General features: G+C 53.0%; 1 protein-coding gene across 1 annotated transcript in view; it reads right to left on the bottom strand.

Annotated features, from left to right (window-relative positions):
* The window catches only part of dcst2 (DC-STAMP domain containing 2), a 137,337-nt gene that overhangs the window by 123,261 nt on the left and 567 nt on the right, over positions 1 to 13,509 (bottom strand). Inside the window, exons 2-4 of the mRNA XM_087985117.1 lie at positions 10,760 to 10,930; positions 8,515 to 8,616; positions 5,555 to 5,749 (exon numbers count right to left, since the gene is read on the bottom strand). Of these exons, the coding sequence (XP_087841243.1) occupies positions 5,555 to 5,749; positions 8,515 to 8,616; positions 10,760 to 10,930 (468 nt within the window). The remainder of the gene's footprint in view (positions 1 to 5,554; positions 5,750 to 8,514; positions 8,617 to 10,759; positions 10,931 to 13,509) is intronic.

A 13,509-nucleotide genomic window follows, 5' to 3' on the forward strand; every position in this document is an offset into this window, starting at 1 on the left:
CTGTCTGTTATGATCGCTATTGCCTGTCTTTTATGATCACGATTGTCCATCTGTTATGATCGCTATTGCCTGTCTGTTATGATCGCTATTGCCTATCTTTTATGATCGCGTTTGTCTGTCTGTTATGGTCACTATTGCCTGTTTGTTATGATCGCTATTGCCTGTCTGTTATGATCGCTATTGCCTGTCTTTTATGATCGCAATTGTCCATCTGTTGTGATCGCTATTGTCTGTCTGTTATGATCACTATTGTCTGTCTGTTATGATCGCTATTGTCTGTCTGTTATGATCGCTATTGTCCATCTGTTATGATCGCTATTGTCTGTCTGTTATGATCGCTATTGTCTGTCTGTTATGATCGCTATTGTCTGTCTGTTATGATCTCTATTGTCTATCTGTTGTGATCGGTATTGTCCATCTGTTATGATCGCTATTGTCTGTCTGTTATGATCGCTATTGTCTGTCTGTTATGATCGCTATTGTCTGTCTGTTATGATCGCTATTGTCCATCGGTTGTGATCGCTGTTGCCTGTCTGTTATGATCGCTATTGTCCATCTGTTATGATCACAATTGTCCGTCTGTTGTGATCGCTGTTGCCTGCCTGTTATAATCACGATTGTCCGTCTGTTATGATCGCTATTGCCTGTCTGTTATGATCGCTATTGCCTGTCTGTCATGATCGCTATTGCCTGTCTTTTATGATCGCGATTGTCCGTCTGTTATGATCGCTACTGTTTGTCTGTTATGATCGCTATTGTCCGTCTGTTATGATTGCAATTGTCCCTCTGTTGTGATCGCTGTTGCCTGTCTGTTATAATCGCGATTGTTCGTCTGTTATGATCACTATTGTCCGTCTGTTATGATTGCTATTGTCCGACTGTTAGCTTCGCTATTGCCTGTCTGTTATGATCGCTATTGTCCATCTGTTATGATCACTATTGCCTGTCTGTTATGATCGCTATTGCCTGTCTGTTATGATCGCTATTGCCTGTCTGTTATGATCGCTATTGCCTGTCTTTTATGATTGCGATTGTCCGTCTGTTATGGTCGCTATTGCCTGTCTGTTATGATCACTATTGTCCATCTGTTATGATCGCTATTGCCTGTCTGTTATGATCACTATTGACTGTCTGTTATGATCGCTGGTGCCTGTCTGTTATGATCGCGATTGTTCGTCTGTTAAGATTGCTATTGTCTGTCTGTTATGATCGCTATTGCCTGTCTTTTATGATCACGATTGTCTGTCTGTTATGATCTCTATTGCCTGTCTGTTATGATCGCTATTGCCTATCTTTTATGATCGCGTTTGTCTGTCTGTTTTGGTCACTATTGCCTGTCTGTTATGATCGCTATTGCCTGTCTGTTATGATCGCTATTGCCTGTCTTTTATGATCGCAATTGTCCATCTGTTGTGATCGCTATTGTCTGTCTGTTATGATCACTATTGTCTGTCTGTTATGATCGCTATTGTCTGTCTGTTATGATCGCTATTGTCCATCTGTTATGATCGCTATTGTCTGTCTGTTATGATTGCTATTTTCTGTCTGTTATGATCGCTATTGTCTGTCTGTTATGATCTCTATTGTCCGTTTGTTGTGATCGGTATTGTCCATCTGTTATGATCGCTATTGTCTGTCTGTTATGATCGCTATTGTCTGTCTGTTATGATCGCTATTGTCTGTCTGTTATGATCGCTATTGTCCATCGGTTGTGATCGCTATTGCCTGTCTGTTATGATCGCTATTGTCCATCTGTTATGATCGCAATTGTCCGTCTGTTGTGATCGCTGTTGCCTGTCTGTTATAATCACGATTGTCCGTCTGTTATGATCGCTATTGCCTGTCTGTTATGATCGCTATTGTCCGTCTGTTAAGATCGCTATTGTCTGTCTGTTATGATCGCTATTGCCTGTCTTTTATGATCTCGATTGTGTGTCTGTTATGATCGCAATTGTCCATCTGTTGTGATCGCTATTGTCCATCTGTTATGATCGCTATTGTCTGTCTGTTATGATCGCTATTGTCCATCTGTTATGATCGCGATTGTCCATCTGTTATGATCGCTATTGGCTGTCTGTTATGATCACTATTGTCCATCTGTTATGATCGCTATTGCCTGTCTGTTATGATCACTATTGCCTGTCTGTTATGATCGCTGGTGCCTGTCTGTTATGATCGCGATTGTTCGTCTGTTAAGATTGCTATTGTCTGTCTGTTATGATCGCTATTGCCTGTCTTTTATGATCACGATTGTCCATCTGTTATGATCGCTATTGCCTGTCTGTTATGATCGCTATTGCCTATCTTTTATGATCGCGTTTGTCTGTCTGTTATGGTCACTATTGCCTGTTTGTTATGATCGCTATTGCCTGTCTGTTATGATCGCTATTGCCTGTCTTTTATGATCGCAATTGTCCATCTGTTGAGATCGCTATTGTCTGTCTGTTATGATCACTATTGTCTGTCTGTTATGATCGCTATTGTCTGTCTGTTATGATCGCTATTGTCCATCTGTTATGATCGCTATTGTCTGTCTGTTATGATCGCTATTGTCTGTCTGTTATGATCGCTATTGTCTGTCTGTTATGATCTCTATTGTCTATCTGTTGTGATCGGTATTGTCCATCTGTTATGATCGCTATTGTCTGTCTGTTATGATCGCTATTGTCTGTCTGTTATGATCGCTATTGTCTGTCTGTTATGATCGCTATTGTCCATCGGTTGTGATCGCTGTTGCCTGTCTGTTATGATCGCTATTGTCCATCTGTTATGATCACAATTGTCCGTCTGTTGTGATCGCTGTTGCCTGTCTGTTATAATCACGATTGTCCGTCTGTTATGATCGCTATTGCCTGTCTGTTATGATCGCTATTGTCCGTCTGTTAAGATCGCTATTGTCTGTCTGTTATGATTGCTATTGCCTGTCTTTTATGATCTCGATTGTCCGTCTGTTATGATCGCAATTGTCCATCTGTTGTGATCGCTATTGTCCATCTGTTATGATCGCTATTGTCTGTCTGTTATGATCGCTATTATCTGTCTGTTATGATCGCTATTGTCCATCTGTTGTGATCGCGATTGTCCATCTGTTATGATCGCGATTGTCCGTCTGTTAAGATCGCTATTGCCTGTCTGTTATGATCGCTATTGCCTGTCTGTTATGATCTCGATTGTCCATCTGTTATGATCGCTATTGTCCATCTGTTATGATCGCTATTGTCTGTCTGTTATGATCGCTATTGTCCGTCTGTTATGATCGCTATTGTCTGTCTGTTATGATCGCTATTGTCCATCTGTTGTGATCGCTATTGCCTGTCTGTTATGATCGCTATTGTCCATCTGTTATGATCGCTATTGTCTGTCTGTTATGATCTCGATTGTCCGTCTGTTATGATCGCTATTGTCTGTCTGTTATGGTCGCTATTGCCTGTCTGTTATGATCGCGATTGTCCGTCTGTTAAGATCGCTATTGTCTGTCTGTTATGATCGCTATTGCCTGTCTTTTATGATCGCGATTTTCCGTCTGTTATGATCGCTATTGCCTGTCTGTTATGATCGCTATAGTCCATCTGTTATGATCGCTATTGCCTGTCTGTTATGATCGCTATTGTCCGTCTGTTGTGATCGCTGTTGCCTGTCTGTTATGATCGCTATTGTCCATCTGTTGTGATCGCTGTTGCCTGTCTGTTATGATCGCTATTGTCCGTCTGTTATGATCACTACTGTCCGTCTGTTATGATCGCGGTTGTCCGTCTGTTATGATCGCTGTTGTCCGCCTGTTGTGATCGCTGGTGCCTGTCTGTTATGATCGCTATTGTCCGTCTGTTATGATCGCTATTGTCCGTCTGTTATGATCGTTATTGCCTGTCTGTTATGATCACGATTATCCATCTTTTATGATCGCTATTGTCCGTCTGTTATGATCGCAATTGTCCGTCCGTTGTGATCGCTATTGTCCGTCTGTTACGATCACAATTGTCTGTCTGTTGTGATCACTATTGCCTGTCTGTTATGATCGTGATTGTCCGTCTGTTAAGATCGCTATTGTCTGTCTGTTATGATCGCTATTGCCTGTCTGTTATAATCGCTATTGTCCGTCTGTTGTGATCGCTACTGTCTGTCTGTTATGATCGCTATTGTCCGTCTGTTGTGATCGCTGTTGCCTGTCTGTTATGATCGCTATTGTCCGTCTGTTGTGATCGCTGTTGCCTGTCTGTTATGATCGCAATTGTCCGTCTGTTATGATCGCGATTGTCGATCTGTTATGATCGCTGTTGTCCGCCTGTTGTGATCGCTGGTGCCTGTCTGTTATGATCGCTATTGTCCGTCTGTTATGATCGCTATTGTCTGTCTGTTATGATCGTTATTGCCTGTCTGTTATGATCACGATTATCCGTCTGTTATGATCGCTATAGACCATCTGTTATGATCGCTATTGTCCATCTGTTATGATCGCTATTGTCCATCTGTTGTGATCGCTGTTGCCTGTCTGTTATGATCGCTATTGCCTGTCTGTTATGATCGCTCTTGCCTGTCTCTTATGATCGCTATTGTCCGTCTGTTATGTTCGCTATTGCCTGTCTGTTATGATCGCTATTGTCTGTCTGTTATGATCGCTATTGTCCGTCTGTTATGATCGCTATTGCCTGTCTGTTGTGATCGCGATTGTCCATCTGTTATGATTGCTATTGTCCATCTGTTATGATCGCTATTGTCCGTCTGTTATGGTCGCTATTGTCCGTCTGTTATGATCGCTATTGTCTGTCTGTTATGATCGCTATTGTCCATCTGTTATGATCGCTATTGTCCGTCTGTTGTGATCGCTGTTGCCTGTCTGTTATGATTGCTATTGTCCGTCTGTTATGATCGCTATTGTCCGTCTGTTGTGATCGCTGTTGCCTGTCTGTTATGATCGCTATTGTCCGTCTGTTATGATCGCTATTGTTCGTCTGTTGTGATCGCTATTGTCCATCTGTTATGATCGCTATTGTGCATCTGTTATGATCGCTATTGCCTGTCTGTTATGATCGCTATTGCCTGTCTGTTATGATCTCGATTGTCCATCTGTTATGATCGCTATTGTCCGTCTGTTATGATCGCTATTGTCTGTCTGTTATGATCGCTATTGTCCATCTGTTATGATCGCTATTGTCCGTCTGTTATGATCGCTGTTGCCTGTCTGTTATGATCGCTATTGTCCGTCTGTTGTAATCGCTGTTGCCTGTCTGTTATGATCGCTATTTTCCGTCTGTTATGATCGCTATTGTCCGTCTGTTGTGATCGCTATTGTCCGTCTGTTATGATCGCTATTGTCCGTCTGTTGTGGTCGCTGTTGCCTGTCTGTTATGATCGCTATTGTCTGTCTGTTATGATCGCTATTGTCCGTCTGTTATGATCGCTATTGTCTGTCTGTTATGATCATGATTATCCATCTGTTATGATCGCTATTGTCCGTCTGTTGTGATCGCTATTGTCCGTCTGTTATGATCGCTATTGCCTGTCTGAGGAGACACCAGCTGGCTCCCTGCTCCCACCCCGCCTTGCTGGTGCTCACCGGTGGCTAACCCGCAGAGGGGCTTGATGATGTTGACGATGTAGCAGAGGAAACCGAAGATGCTGAGGAGCGAGAGGCAGTGGTTGATGGCATCGTCAAAGACTTTGATGCATTTCTTGTAGGGCGCGCCCAGCTCCTTGTTGCACTTGACGCCGATGTTGGAGATCCAGTGCAGGATGTTCCGCAAGGTCCTCACTGATTGGTTCGAAACAAACAAAAAAGGAGGCGGAGATTGTTCGACCACCATTCACGCATTCCCTGCCCGGCAGCGCCACCCCAAGCAGGCCGGTGTCATTACACGTTGACACAAGAATTTCCATGATGCAATCCCAGTAGTGTGGGAATAGTCCATTCGGCCCAACAAGTACTCACTGACCCTCGGAAGAGTAACCATTCCCCTACGATATATTTACCCCAGACTAAAGCACCTAACCTATACATCCATTAACATCATGGGACAATTTAGCATGGTCAATCCACCCTAACCTGCACATCCCTGGGCACTACGGGACAATTTAGCATGGTCAATCCACCCTAACCTGCACATCCCTGGGCACTATGGGACAGTTTAGCATGGCCAATCTACCCTAACCTGCACATCCCTGGGCACTACGGGACAATTTAGCATGGTCAATCCCCACCCTAACCTGCACATCCCTGGGCACTACGGGACAATTTAGCATGGCCAATCCACCCTAACCCGCACATCCCTGGGCACTACGGAACAATTTAGCATGGTCAATCCCCCCTAACCTGCACATCCCTGGGCACTACAGGACAATTTAGCATGGTCAATCCACCCTAACCTGCACATCCCTGGGCACTACGGGACAATTTAGCATGGTCAATCCCCCCTAACCCGCACATCCCTGGGCACTACAGGACAATTTAGCATGGTCAATCCACCCTAACCTGCACATCCCTGGGCACTACGGGACAATTTAGCATGGTCAATCCACCCTAACCTGCACATCCCTGGGCACTACAGGACAATTTAGCATGGTCAATCCACCCTAACCTGCACATCCCTGGGCACTACGGGACAATTTAGCATGGCCAATCCACCCTAACCTGCACATCCCTGGGCACTATGGGACAATTTAGCATGGCCAATCCACCCTAACCTGCACATCCCTTGGCACTATGGGACAATTTAGCATGGCCAATCCACCCTAACCTACACATCCCTGGGCACTATGGGACAATTTTGCACAGCCAATCCACCCTAACCTACACATCCCTGGGCACTATGGGACAATTTAGCATGGCCAATCCACCCTAACCTGCACATCCCTTGGCACTATGGGACAATTTAGCATGGCCAATCCACCCTAACCTACACATCCCTGGGCACTATGGGACAATTTTGCACAGCCAATCCACCCTAACCTGTGCTTCTTTGGATTGTGGGAGGAAACCGGAGCACCCGGAGGAAATCTCACGGACACAGGGAGAGAATGTGCAAACTCCACACAGACAGTCGCCCGAGGGTGGGATCGAACCCGGTCCCTGGTGCCATGAGGCAGCGGTGCTAACCACTGTGCCACCATGATTTAATGGTGATGTGTAATTTAACTGTAAATAGAGCAGCTTGGCTTGAGTGTTCTGAGACTTCTCCTTCAAACTTCCGTCTTGGAATATGATCATTTCTGCTTGGGATAGAAGGAATGGTCCCCATCGGGGAAGGGTCTCAGGAATTAATACTCTGGGTCATTGCTTCCACTTACATGGGACTTAACGCTGTAAGATAAAGGGAGGGCGCAGGCCGATCGTCTCACTGAGTCCACCCCAACATTCATTGCAGTCCCACTGACCTGATTTATGATGGGGCTGTGTAGAGCGAGATCGACGTTCAGTTTAACAGAGTTGGGTGAGTTTTACTCTGTATCTAACCCCCGTGCTGTCCCTGTCCCTGTCCCTGGGATGGGGGGGATAGTGTAGAGGGAGTTTTACTCTGTATCTAACCCCGTGCCGTCCCTGTCCCTGTCCCTGTCCCTCGGATAGGGGCGATAGTGTAGAGGGAGCTTTACTCTGTATCTAACCCCGTGCTGTCCCTGTCCTTGGGATGGGGGGGACAGTGTAGAGGGAGCTTTACTCTGTATCTAACCCTGTGCTGTCTCTGTCCCTAAGATGGGGGGTGGTGACAGTGTAGAGAGAGCTTTACTCTGTATCTAACCCCATGCTGTCCCTGTCCTTGGGATGGGGGGGACAGTGTAGAGGGAGCTTTACTCTGTATCTAACCCTGTGCTGTCCCTGTCCCTAAGATGGGGGGGGTGGTGACAGTGTAGAGAGAGCTTTACTCTGTATCTAACCCCGTGCTGTCCCTGGGATGGGGGGGACAGTGTAGAGGGAGCTTTACTCTGTATCTAACCCTGTGCTGTCCATGTCCCTGGGATGGGGAGGGGGCAGTGTAGAGGAAGCTTTACTCTGTATCTAACCCCTTGCTATCCCTGTCCTTGAGATGGGGAACAGTGTAGAGGGAGCTTTACTCTGTATCTAACCCTGTGCTGTCTCTGTCCCTAAGATGGGGGGGTGGTGACAGTGTAGAGAGAGCTTTACTCTGTATCTAACCCCGTGCTGTCCCTGGGATGGGGGGGACAGTGTAGAGGGAGCTTTACTCTGTATCTAACCCTGTGCTGTCCCTGTCCCTAAGATGGGGGGGTGGTGACAGTGTAGAGAGAGCTTTACTCTGTATCTAACCCCTTGCTATCCCTGTCCTTGAGATGGGGGACAGTGTAGAGGGAGCTTTACTCTGTATCTAACCCCGTGCTGTCCCTGTCCCTGGATGGGGAGTACAGTGTAGAGGGAGCTTTACTCTGTATCTAACCCCGTGCTGTCCCTGTCCCTGGGATGGGGGGGGGACAGTGACGAGGGAGCTTTTCTCTGTATCTAACCCCGTGCTGTCCCTGTCCCTGGGCGTGTTGGTGGGGGAAGGCTGTTGGGATCTTGCTGTGCCCTACCGATGTGCCGAATGGAGTTCTTCATTGAAATGAAGAACTTCCTGACGCGGTCCCCGACTCCCTTGGCCTTTCGGGCGATGGTCTTGATGTTATCGAGGGCGGCTGGCGGAGAAAGGTGAGAGAGTTCGTTACGGCGAGGCCTCTGGACCAGGAGCACCCTGTCACAGCAGCTGGTGTGGCGTCATGGGTAATGTGGCGGTGAGAGGGATGGGTCAATGTGCGAGGGTCCACCACCCCCCACCCCCCCCCCGACTCCATTCTCCCGCTGGGAACTTCAAAGTTGGTCACTCACTGAAGACCTCGGTGGCCATTCGCAACAGGAATCATCCTATCCCCCCTCCCCTGAGCCCACCCCACAGAGATAGGGAGGTGGTGTAGGGGCTGGAGGGGGTGACAGAGATAGGGAGGGGTGTAGGGGCTGGAGGAGGGTGACGGAGATAGGGAGGGGGTGTAGGGGCTGGAGGGGGTGACAGAGATAGGGAGGGGGTGTAGGGACTGGAGGGGGTGACAGAGATAGGGAGGGGGTGTAGGGGGCTGGAGGGGGTGACAGAGATAGGGAGGGGGTGTAGGGGGCTGGAGGAGGGTGACAGAGATAGGGAGGGGGTGTAGGGGGCTGGAGGTGGTGACAGAGATAGGGAGGGGGTGTAGGGGCTGGAGGGGGTGACAGAGATAGGGAGGGGGTGTAGGGGGCTGGAGGAGGGTGACGGAGATAGGGAGGGGGTGTAGGGACTGGAGGGGGTGACAGAGATAGGGAGGGGATGTAGGGGGCTGGAGGAGGGTGACGGAGATAGGGAGGGGGTGTAGGGGCTGGAGGATGGTGACAGAGATAGGGAGGGGGTGTAGGGAGCTGGAGGAGGGTGACGGAGATAGGGAGGGTGTGTAGGGGGCTGGAGGAGGGTGACGGCGATAGGGAGGGGGTGTAGGGGGCTGCAGGAGGGTGACAGAGATAGGGAGGGTGCGTAGGGGGCTGGAGGAGGGTGACGGAGATAGGGAGGGGGTGTAGGGGGCTGGAGGAGGGTGACGGAGATAGGGAGGGGGTGTAGGGGCTGGAGGAGGGTGACAGAGATAGGGAGGGGGTGTAGGGGGTGAAGGAGGGTGACGGAGATAGGGAGGGGATGTAGGGGGCTGGAGGAGGGTGACGGAGATAGGGAGGGGGGTGTGGGGGCTGGAGGAGGGTGACGGAGATAGGGAGGGGGTGTAGGGGCTGGAGGGGGTGACAGAGATAGGGAGGGGGTGTAGGGGGCTGGAGGAGGGTGACGGAGATAGGGAGGGGGTGTAGGGACTGGAGGGGGTGACAGAGATAGGGAGGGGGTGTAGGGGGCTGGAGGAGGGTGACAGAGATAGGGAGGGGGTGTAGGGGCTGGAGGGGGTGACAGAGATAGGGAGGGGGTGTAGGGGCTGGAGGATGGTGACAAAGATAGGGAGGGGGTGTAGGGGGCTGGAGGAGGGTGACAGAGATAGGGAGGGGGTGTAGGGGCTGGAGGAGGGTGACGGAGATAGGGAGGGGATGTAGGGGGCTGGAGGAGGGTGACGGAGATAGGGAGGGGGTGTAGGGGCTGGAGGAGGGTGACAGAGATAGGGAGGGGGTGTAGGGGGTGAAGGAGGGTGACAGAGATAGGAAGGGGGTGTAGGGGCTGGAGGAGGGTGACGGAGATAGGGAGGGGGTGTAGGGGCTGGAGGGGGTGACAGAGATAGGGAGGGGGTGTAGGGGCTGGAGGGGGTGACAGAGATAGGGAGGGGGTGTAGGGGGCTGGAGGAGGGTGACGGAGATAGGGAGGGGGTGTAGGGGCTGGAGGGGGTGACAGAGATAGGGAGGGGGTGTAGGGGGCTGGAGGAGGGTGACGGAGATAGGGAGGGGGTGTAGGGGGCTGGAGGAGGGTGACAGAGATAGGGAGGGGGTGTAGGGGGCTGGAGGAGGGTGACGGAGATAGGGAGGGTGTGTAGGGGGCTGGAGGAGGGTGACGGAGATAGGGAGGGAGTGACAGAGATAGGGAGGGGGTGTAGGGGCTGCAGGGGGTGACAGAGATAGGGAGGGGGTGTAGGGAGCTGGAGGAGGGTGACGGAGATAGGGAGGGGGTGTAGGGGGCTGGAGGAGGGTGACAGAGATAGGGAGGGGGTGTCGGGCAGAATGCTCCCATGGGGAGTGGCGGGAGGAGATCGAGAGTGGCTCAGGCGGGCGACCGATCGGCCCCGTTCCCCGTGCCGTCCCATCGCTCTGACCAACCCGAGCGGCCCGGCCTCTTACCGACCAGGGGCTCCTTTGCCTTCTCGAGCAGGTCCTTGGTCTGGTTCAGCGCCAGCTCTGCCCCACAAGCGATGGACTCCGAACCTCGGGTGAAGTTTATGATGATGTTCTGAAGCGGTCCCTCCAGAGTCAGCCCAAAGGCCAGCGCCAAGAGGAAGGACTTGCCTTGCTCTGGGCGTCGGGGGCGGGGGTGGGGGGGGGTGGAGAGATGGGGTAAAACCAAAACAGAAACGTCAACTGCCTCGTACTAGAAACCGTCCAAACCAACATTGGTGAGGCCTAGTTCCTTCAGCATCTTGTTGAAGACGCCTGTCCCATCGGAGATCGAGGGCAGGTGGGAGGAAGGGAGGAGAGGCCAGTATCGGTCGTCACTAATTGCCCCTCAACCCGCCCCCCCCCCCCCCACACAACCTCGGACTCAACGACTCGTTCGGGGCCTATTGAGTTATTCATCCGTTGCCTTGCGCGGCAGTCTCTGGACTCTTTCGGCCCACATTACTTCAAACCAAACAATCCCGGCCTTGTGAAAACAGGCCCTTCAGCCCAACGAGTCCACACCCATCTGGCAAAGAATATCCCACCCAAGCCCAAATTCCCTACCCCAACACTCCACAATTAACCCTGACTAATGCCTCTAACCTACATATCCCTGGGCACTACGGGACAATTTCCCATGGCCAATCCACCCTAACCTGCACATCCCTGGGCACTATGGGACAATTTAGCATGGCCAATCCACCCTAACCTACACGCCCCTGGGCACTATGGGACAGTTTAGCATGGCCAATCCACCCTAACCTGCACATCCCTGGGCACTACGGGACAATTTAGCATGGCCAATCCACCCTAACCTGCACATCCCTGGGCACTATGGGACAATTTAGCATGGCCAATCCACCCTAACCTGCACATCCCTGGGCACTACGGGACAATTTAGCATGGCCAATCCACCCTAACCTGCACATCCCTGGGCACTACGGGACAATTTAGCATGGTCAATCCACCCTAACCTGCACATCCCTGGACACCACAGAGAATATGGGACTCGCTTCCACGGGGAGTCGGGGGAGAATGGGGGACTCGCTCCCACGGGGAGTGGGGGTGGGGGGGAAAATGGGGGACTCGTTCCCACGGGGAGTGGGGGAAGGGGGAATGGGGGACTCATTCCCACGGGGAGTGTGGGGAGGGGGAATGGGGGACTAGATCCCCACGGGTAGTGGGGGGGGGGGGGGGGATGGGGGACTCGTTCCCATGGGGAGTGTGGGGGGAATGGGGGACTCGCTCCCATGGGGAGTGGGGGGAGGGGGAATGGGGGACTCGCTCCCACGGGGAGTGGCGGGGGGGAATGGGGGACTCGCTCCCACGGGGAGTGTGGGGAGGGGGAATGGGGGACTCGCTCCCACGGGGAGTGGGGGGAGGGGGAATGGGGGACTCGCTCCCACGGGGAGTGTGGGGAGGGGGAATGGGGGACTCGCTCCCATGGGGAGTGTGGGGGGAGAATGGGGGACTCGCTCCCACGGGGAGTGGGGGGGGAATGGGGGACTCGCTCCCACGCGGAGTGTGGGGAGGGGGAATGGGGGACTCGCTCCCACGGGGAGTGGGGGGAGGGGGAATGGGGGACTCGCTCCCACGGGGAGTGTGGGGAGGGGGAATGGGGGACTCGCTCCCACGGGGAGTGTGGGGAGGGGGAATGGGGGACTCGCTCCCACGGGGAGTGTGGGGAGGGGGAATGGGGGACTCGCTCCCACAGGGAGTGGGGGGAGGGGGAATGGGGGACTCGCTCCCACGGGGAGTGTGGGGAGGGGGAATGGGGGACCCGCTCCCACAGGGAGTGGGGGGAGGGGGAATGGGGGACTCGCTCCCATGGGGAGTGTGGGGAGGGGGAATGGGGGACTCGCTCCCATGGGGAGTGGGGGGAATGGGGGACTTGCTCCCACGGGGAGTGGGGGGAGGGGGAATGGGGGACTCACTCCCACGGGGAGTGGGGGGGGAATGGGGGACTCGATCCCGCGGGGAGTGGGGTGAGGGAGAATGGGGGACTTGCTCCCACGGGGAGTGGGGGGAGGGAGAATGGGGGAATTGCTCCCACGGGGAGTGGGGGGAGGGGGAATGGGGGACTCGCTCCCACGGGGAGTGGGGGGAGGGGGAATGGGGGACTCGCTCCCATGGGGAGTGGGGTGGGAATGGGGGACTCGCTCCCACGGGGAGTGGGGGGGGAATGGGGGACTCGCTCCCACGGAGAGTGGGGGGAGGGAGAATGGGGGACTTGCTCCCACGGGGAGTGGGGGGAGGGGGAATGGGGGACTCGCTCCCACGGGCAGTGGGGGGAGGGAGAATGGGGGACTTGCTCCCACGGGGAGTGGGGGGAGGGGGAATGGGGGACTCGCTCCCACGGGGAGTGGGGGAAGGGGGAATGGGGGACTCGCTCCCATGGGGAGTGGGGGGGGAATGGGGGACTCGCTCCCACGGGGAGTGGGGGGAGGGGGAATGGGGGACTCGCACCCACGGGGAGTGGGGGAAGGGGGAATGGGGGACTCGCTCCCACGGGGAGTGGGGGCGGGGGGGAGAATGGGGGACTCGCTCCCACGGGGAGTGGGGGCGGGGGGGAGAATGGGGGACTCGCTCCCACGGGGAGTGGGGGGAGAATGGGGGACTCGCTCCCATGGAAGACGGCGGAGCTTGGCCTCAAGTACGTCAAGTCCAGAGCGGTCACCTCCCCCCGGACTCGCTGGCCAACCTGGGGGAGATGG

Source organism: Chiloscyllium plagiosum, unplaced genomic scaffold (genome assembly GCF_037043375.1).
Source record: "Chiloscyllium plagiosum isolate Xiang-an unplaced genomic scaffold, Cpla_swu_hap1 HiC_scaffold_50, whole genome shotgun sequence".
NCBI lineage: Eukaryota > Metazoa > Chordata > Chondrichthyes > Orectolobiformes > Hemiscylliidae > Chiloscyllium > Chiloscyllium plagiosum.